General features: G+C 38.6%; 1 protein-coding gene across 2 annotated transcripts in view; it reads right to left on the bottom strand.

The window, feature by feature from the left end:
* Nucleotides 1-8,398, bottom strand: part of RSPH9 (radial spoke head component 9) — a 37,836-nt gene that overhangs the window by 21,779 nt on the left and 7,659 nt on the right. For both annotated transcript variants that reach the window (XM_085856100.1, XM_085856099.1), the window contains exons 2-3: nt 8,063-8,201; nt 3,997-4,129 (exon numbers count right to left, since the gene is read on the bottom strand). In XM_085856100.1, the coding sequence (XP_085712226.1) occupies nt 3,997-4,129; nt 8,063-8,201 (272 nt within the window). The remainder of the gene's footprint in view (nt 1-3,996; nt 4,130-8,062; nt 8,202-8,398) is intronic.

The raw sequence follows: 8,398 nt of genomic DNA on the forward strand, positions 1-8,398 counted from the left end.
CTCCTCTCTCACCCCTCCTCTCTCGCCCTTCTCTCTCCCCCTCCTCTCTCCCTTTTCTTCCCCCCCCTCTCACCCCCTCCCTTGCCCTTCTCTCTCCCCCTCCTCTCTCCCTCTCCTCTCTTGCCTCCCTCTCACCCCTCTCTCGCCCTTCTCTCTCCCCCTCCTCTCTCCCTTCTCTTGCCCCCCTCTCACCTCCTCTCTCGCCCTTCTCTCTCCCCCTCCTCTCGCCCCTCTCTTGCCCCCCTCGCCCTTCTCTCTCCCCCCTCCTCTCGCCCTTCTCTCTCCCTCACCTCTCTTGCCACCCCCCTCACCCCCTCTCACCCCTCCTCTCTCCCTCCTCCTCTCTCTCTCGCCCCCTCTCTCCACGGTCTCTCCGCTCTCCTCTCTCCCCTCCTCTGTCCCTCCTCCTCTCTCCCTCCCCTCTCTTGCCCCCCCTCTCATCTCCTCTCTCGCCCCTCTCTCCAAATCCTCTCTCCCCCCTCTTCTCTCACCCCTCTCTCTGTAAATGTATTCACAAATGTCTACCAAGCACAACGATTAATTCCGACCTTGGGAAAAACAGCTTTCAAACCCTTGGGAAACAGCTGTTTCCCTTGGGAAAATTCAAATCTTGGGATTAATTAATTAATTCAAACCATGGGAAAGAACAGCTTTCAAACCTTGGGAGACACTTGGGAAACAGCTGAAATGGATGAGGAAGAATGATATCAAACTTTGAAAAGGCACATACCCAGGTCCCCAGTGTTGATTGTGACGTCATACCAAATGAAGAAGAAGAATTGTGACGTCAATCCTTCAAAAGAAATAATTAAATAAACATTAATTGTGACGTCATTCGTGATGTCATAGCACCGTGTCCTGTCATTGGTTCACAGATACATGGCCGTAACTTGGGAACCGCTCGTCCGATTATATCAAACCTTGAAAAGGCACATCCGCGGGGGCCCGGCAATATTCCTGGCAAGTTTCAATCCGATTGGACCGGTGGTCGTCTGGTTATTAATAATTTGGGGAAAAAATGGCATGAGAAGGTGGAACGACACCTTCAGCTGCCATATATACACCTTTTCAACACTGAAAAAGCAATAAAATGGCCATAACTTGGGAACCGCTCGTCCGATCGATATCAAACCTCGAAAAGGCACATCTGCGGGTCCCCGGCAATATTCCTGGCAAGTTTCAATGAGATCGGACCGGCGGTCATTGAGAAACGGCGGTCGCAGACACACAAACAGACAGACAAACAGACAGACACACACACACAGAGATTGCTGGAATTATAGATAGATATATTATTCCCCATGGGGAGGACTTGACAATGAGCCATGTGTACTTCTTTTTTTTCCATGGAGTAGTTTCAGAGACATAGAAGTGCAAAGTTTTTCGGTTTTCCCAAGAGGGTGCCTGCACCACATCAAGTGACCTATGACATCATAATTAGGACTAAAAAATTATACAGGAGAAAGCCCACCTATGTGGAAAATTTCATGTCAATAGGACCAACAACTGCAGATAAAAAAATTTTCATACTGACCGGATCAAGCGTTGCACTTCTCGAATTATGACATCATAAAGAAGGCACTGATGACATCATCATTAACAAGTTTTATTCCGCATGGGGAGTACTTGACGATGAGCCATGTTTCAATATTTTCTATGGAGCGGTTTCACAAATATGGAGGTGCAAAGTTTTTCGATTTCCCAAGATGGTGCCTGTACCACGTGACCTATGACGTCATAATTATGAATAAAAATTACAAATGAGGAGGCGCACCTATTTGGAAATTTTTTTTTCAATCAGACTAACAGTTGCTGAGAAAATGAATTTTTAAAATGCAGACACCTACATATACACATACGTGTTTATGGCACACGGACGTAAATGATTGTTTAACACTGCTTTTCGCTTCGCGAGCGCAGGGCAAATATCAGTACCCACTTACACCATCAAATTGGTACAAGAGTAGTTGGGGAAGAATTGGACTGCAGTGTCATCCACCGAACAAGGGACATGCCATCCACAGCTTCAGCGACACTGTGCAATACCCACCCTCTTCCCTGCGGGTGGAGTTTTGTAGTTGTCGTTGGCTATATACTAGCTCATCCCCCTTTTGATGGTTGCTGATTGGCTAATATTAGCTCATCCACCTCACATCAAGGGTTCCACTACCCTTCTCAGCTGCCTCAGTTGCCACACACCGGTCCAATCTGGATGGATGTTTTTTTATGAGACACCTTCTCCTTAATGGATGGCCGTTGGCTCCCAAAATAACCTGCAACTCCAAAAGTTCTCTTCTCCCCTGGTTTAGTTACATACAACCTCTACTTTGACATTATCTATCTATCTATCTATCTATCTATCTATCTTCTATCTATATATTACTAAAACTCTCATCATGTATGTCTGTATGTATGTATGTCTTCTTCTTCTTCTTTCGGCTGCTCCCGTTCGGGGTCGCCACAGCGGATCATCGGTATGATCCGCATTGTGATTTGGCACATGTTTTACGCCGGATGCCCTTCCTGATGCAACCCTGGTCGCCTCTTACGACACAGGGATATGGTACACCTATTTTAACCAGGGTATACACCGGCCCAGTATACTGGTACTCATTTCGCCGACCTCGGAAGGATGACAGGCTGAGTCAAACCCCTGGTGTATTAATTCAGTGGCCCAACGGGGCTTGAACTCAGGACCTTTTGGATCCCAAGCCGCTGCCCAAACCACTGCGCCAACACCAGGCTCGTCTGTATGTATGTATGTATGTATGTATGTATGTATGTATGTATGTATGTATGTATGTATGTATGTTCCCGAAATACAGCCAAAATGGTACACAATAGCGCAAAAGTTTTTGGCCCAACTTACTCACCATTCTCCTGCGGTGTGTAGTATCAAGTTTTGTTAAAATCAGGCAACGAAAAAATTATTAAAAAATCAATTCCCGATTGAGTCAAGTAGTCTTCGGGAGAATTTGATCAATGCAAACGAAAAAATTATTAAAAAATCAATCCTGCCTCCCACCTTTCTCGACTTCTCGACTTCGGTGGTCTTTCTGTCTTCTACCGACTCCTCTCCAGCCTTGCCCCCCCCTGCTCTCTCTGTGATTTGTCCCAACCACATTTCCACAGGGCGCTCAAGGTCCGCCAACAACCCCCTTCTGGTAAAACTACCAAAATCACGAATCACTGCTCATCTTCACTCTTTCATTCCTCTTTTTTCCCGCCTTTGGAATAAACTTCCTCACTCTATTCTTTCCCATTCTTCCCTCCAGGCTTTCAAAACAGCTGTTCACCACCACCTCTTATCTTCCCCCATCCAAATCCTCGATCTTTTCTACCCCCGATAATCCACCCAAGCCCACTTCCTTCAATTCTCCTGCTTTCCTTCCTGAAAGTCCCTTTAATGTCCATCTTCCCCTCGCCATGTTCCCCGTCCCATCCCCATCCCTCTCCCTTCCACAGTTCACCTGTGTCTGTTCCCCAATGTTTTGTCCCTTCCACTCCCGCCCCTCTTGTCTCATGCCTCCTTGCTGTGAGTTGTGTGTTAGCTCTCATACGAGCCTCGACCAAGGTATACAAAAAAAAAAAAAAAAAAAAAAAAAAAAAAATTCCCGATTCAGTGAAGTACTCTTCGGGAGAATTTTATCAATGCAAACAACCTCAGCGGTATAGTTCGCTGGAGCTATCATTTTTTCTTCTTGAAATGATGTTTTTTCATCAACTGCTGTCACAACGGGGACCCAACGGGTTCACTGGTCACCGAGTCATTTATAAAAGTCTACCTTTGAATGATTTTACAAACTTTACAAACAGGCTAAATGGTCTGAACAGTGTGGCAGCAGTCATGTAACCTTGCAAGTGCTAGGATATTGCAACAGACAAAACATTTCATAAAACAGAGGGATTTATCTGAATAAGCAATTTATAACGATATAATTGAATTATATAAAACTAGGTAAAATTGCAGGCCTAATGAGGTAAAATTGCAGATACCTTCAAAGCTGCGATTTTTGATCACTTGACCAGTGGGAGTTTTAATGAAAGCACCACGTGGTGCCACAGCCACCTCCTCATCAATTATAGCCACGACAACTGCGAGTCGTATCTCCTCTTTGATTTTTACATCCTACAGACCACATAAATTGTCAAGAAATTAGGAAGTATACAAATGCAGTGGCAAAAAAAAATCCCGTTCAAGATTTCAGAGCAAAAAAAACTTGACTACATTATCCGATGTATACAGGAAAGTCAATGAAACACTGGGGAATGAGTGGGACATATTTTCCTTCGTGATTGTTTGATTTAAAAAGGACAAATATCTGTGCCGAGTTTCGCTGTCACAGAACCATTCCTTATTGGTTCTGGGAAACACTTTTTCACCTCCCTCCAACTCACATTTATTGTATTGTCACACCACTGTATTTCATAATTGGAATCTATATCATGGAATCTATGTCATACAAGGTAATTATTGGAATGTATATCATACAGGGTAACCAGTAAAATCTATATCATTCAAGGTAATCAATAAAATCTATATCATACCGGGTAATCAATAAAATCTACATCATACAGTGTAATCAATAAAATCTACATCATACAGGGTAATCAATAAAATCTATGTCATACAGTGTAATCAATAAAATCTACATCATACAGGATAATCAATAAAATCTATATCATACAGTGTAATCAATAAAATCTACATCATACAAGGTAATCAATAAAATCTATGTCATACAGTGTAATCAATAAAATCTACATCATACAGGGTGATCAATAAAATCTACATCATACAGGGTAATCAATAAAATCTACATCATACAGGGTAATCAATAAAATCTACATCATACAAGGTAATCAATAAAATCTATGTCATACAGTGTAATCAATAAAATCTACATCATTCAGGGTAATCAATAAAATCTATGTCATACAGTGTAATCAATAAAATCTATGTCATACAGTGTAATCAATAAAATCTACATCATACAGGGTAATCAATAAAATCTATATCATACAGTGTAATCAATAAAATCTACATCATACAGGGTAATAAATAAAATCTATATCATACAGGGTAATCAATAAAATCTACATCATACAGTGTAATCAATAAAATCTACATCGTACAAGGTAATCAATAAAATCTACATCATACAGGATAATCAATAAAATCTACAGCATACAGTGTAATCAATAAAATCTACATCATACAAGGTAATCAATAAAATCTACATCATACAGGATAATCAATAAAATCTACATCATACAGTGTAATCAATAAAATCTATATCATACAGTGTAATCAATAAAATCTACATCATACAAGGTAATCAATAAAATCTATGTCATACAGTGTAATCAATAAAATCTACATCATACAGGGTGATCAATAAAATCTACATCATACAGGGTAATCAATAAAATCTACATCATACAGGGTAATCAATAAAATCTACATCATACAAGGTAATCAATAAAATCTATGTCATACAGTGTAATCAATAAAATCTACATCATACAGGGTGATCAATAAAATCTATATCATACAGTGTAATCAATAAAATCTACATCATTCAGGGTAATCAATAAAATCTATGTCATACAGTGTAATCAATAAAATCTATGTCATACAGTGTAATCAATAAAATCTACATCATACAGGGTAATCAATAAAATCTATATCATACAGTGTAATCAATAAAATCTACATCATACAGGGTAATAAATAAAATCTATATCATACAGGGTAATCAATAAAATCTACATCATACAGTGTAATCAATAAAATCTACATCGTACAAGGTAATCAATAAAATCTACATCATACAGGATAATCAATAAAATCTACAGCATACAGTGTAATCAATAAAATCTACATCATACAAGGTAATCAATAAAATCTACATCATACAGGATAATCAATAAAATCTACATCATACAGTGTAATCAATAAAATCTATATCAGACAGGATAATCAGTAAAATCTACATCATACAGTGTAATCAATAAAATCTATATCAGACAGGATAATTAATCAATAAAATCTACATCATGCAATATAATCAATAAAATCTATATCATACCAGGTCATCATTAAAATTTACATCATACACTGTAATCAATAAAATCTATACCATACAGGATAATCATTAAAATCTACATCATACAGGATAATCAATAAAATCTATGTCATACAGGGTAATCAATAAAATCTATGTCATACAGGATAATCAATAAAATCTACATCATAGAGTGTAATCATCAAAATATATATCATACAGTGTTATCAATAAAATATATATCATGCAGGATAATCAATAAAATCTAATCATACATTGTAATCAATAAAAGTGATATCATACAGGGTAATCAATAAAATCAACATCATACAGGGTAATCAATAAAATCTATGTCATACAGGGTAATCATAAAATCTATATCATACAGTGTAATCAATAAAATCTACATCATACACGGTAATCAATAAAATCTACATCATACAAGGTAATCAATAAAATCTACATCATGCAATATAATCAATAAAATCTATATCATGCAGGATAATCAATAAAATCGACATCATACAGGGTAATCAATAAAATCGATATCATACAGGGTCATCAATAAAATCTACATCATACAGGATAATCAATAAAATCTACATCATGCAATGTAATCAATAAAATCTATAGCATGCAGGATAATCAATAAAATCGACATCATACAGTGTAATCAATAAAATCTACATCATACAGGATAATCAATAAAATCTACATCATGCAATGTAATCAATAAAATCTATAGCATGCAGGATAATCAATAAAATCGACATCATACAGTGTAATCAATAAAATCTACATCATGCAGGGTAATCAATAAAATCGATATCATACAGGGTAATCAATAAAATCTGTCATACAGGGTAATTCATAAAATCGATATCATATAGGGTAATCAAAAAAATCGATATCAGACAGGGTAATCATAAAATCTATATCATACAGTGTGATCAATAAAATCTACATCATACAGGGTAATCAATAAAATCGATATCATACAGGATAATCAATAAAATCTACATCATACAGGGTAATTAATAAAATCTATGTCATACAGTGTAATCATTAAAATCTATATCATACAGGATAGTCAATGAAATCTATATCATACACGGTAATCAATAAAATCTATATCATACACGTTAATCAATAAAATTTATATCATACAGGGTCATCATTGGAATCTATATCATACGATTTAATCTTTGGAATCCCCCATGACGAAGTTGAATTTCTGAACCTGTTACTGCACATTACAGACACGTTTGGGGTTATATGAATTTAATAGCATATTTTCTGGTCTTGCACCCCCTGGCATTTCAGTGTTTTTCCTTCCTCCCCTCTCTCTCTCTCTTTCCCCGGGTTTCTGTTGGGAGCTCGTGGTCTGTCAATATCCCACTTTTGGTGAAACTCCAAAAATCCAGTGTCACTGCATACCTTTACTGATTTGTTCCTCTTTACTCCCAACGGTCGATCTAACTGCCCCTGTCTGTTCAATCCCACTCTTCCCTCTGAGACACGATTCACATCCTCTTCAGGTCACCCCCACCCCCCCCATCTGTGATCTTATATCCTTTCTACATGAACCCTCTCCAAGCACACCCCTTCCTTTCCAGGTTATTGTGTTTCTCCCCTCTTCCTCCACCCTCCTTTCCCATTTTTTTTTTTTGGTTCATCATCTACTTCACCCCTGGTTTTCCCTGCCTGTTCTTTCAGCCTCTAGTTCTTGGACTTGAACTTGTACCCAGCTTGATCACCCCACATGCCTTCCTCCCCCTCTCCTTTGTCTTTCATTCTTCTCGTCGCCCATTCTTCTTCAAAACCACTCTACCCTGATGTTTGGTGTGTTTTCCTGCGTTACACTGTAACCTGACTGCTCTGCTCTATTTTGTTCTGTGGTCTAGCTCTTCAATGAGCCTCGACTCCATTTCCACCCCAATAAAACGCAAAAACAGAAATGTAATGTATTCCGTGTGATTATGTGTGCTTCTTGCCTCATCCTCTGTTGCATTCTTCACCACCTGCTGGTACTCATATGAAGGGTCACCCTGAAAGCGACCTTGCAGATTTGCTGCACTTTCAAACAGCGACTCCGGAGCAGGGGATAACAGGTGCCAATCGACACAGTTTAAGCTGCAAGCCCACACAACAGCAGAGCCTTATTGACTCATTCTTTCATTACTATTAATCATCTCGTACTTTTGTCATTCATAATTATTACAAGTAGCTTTATATGGTATGCAATTATGTCCTGTGTATATTTTCTGAGATTAATGAGATTTCTGCTACAGCACAGCTCCCTGAACTGAACTCTGTGTGTACTACCTGAA

Source organism: Eptatretus burgeri, chromosome 15 (assembly GCF_056783735.1).
Source record: "Eptatretus burgeri isolate ZD-2024b chromosome 15, Ebu_testis_v1, whole genome shotgun sequence".
Classification (NCBI taxonomy): Eukaryota; Metazoa; Chordata; class Myxini; order Myxiniformes; family Myxinidae; genus Eptatretus; species Eptatretus burgeri.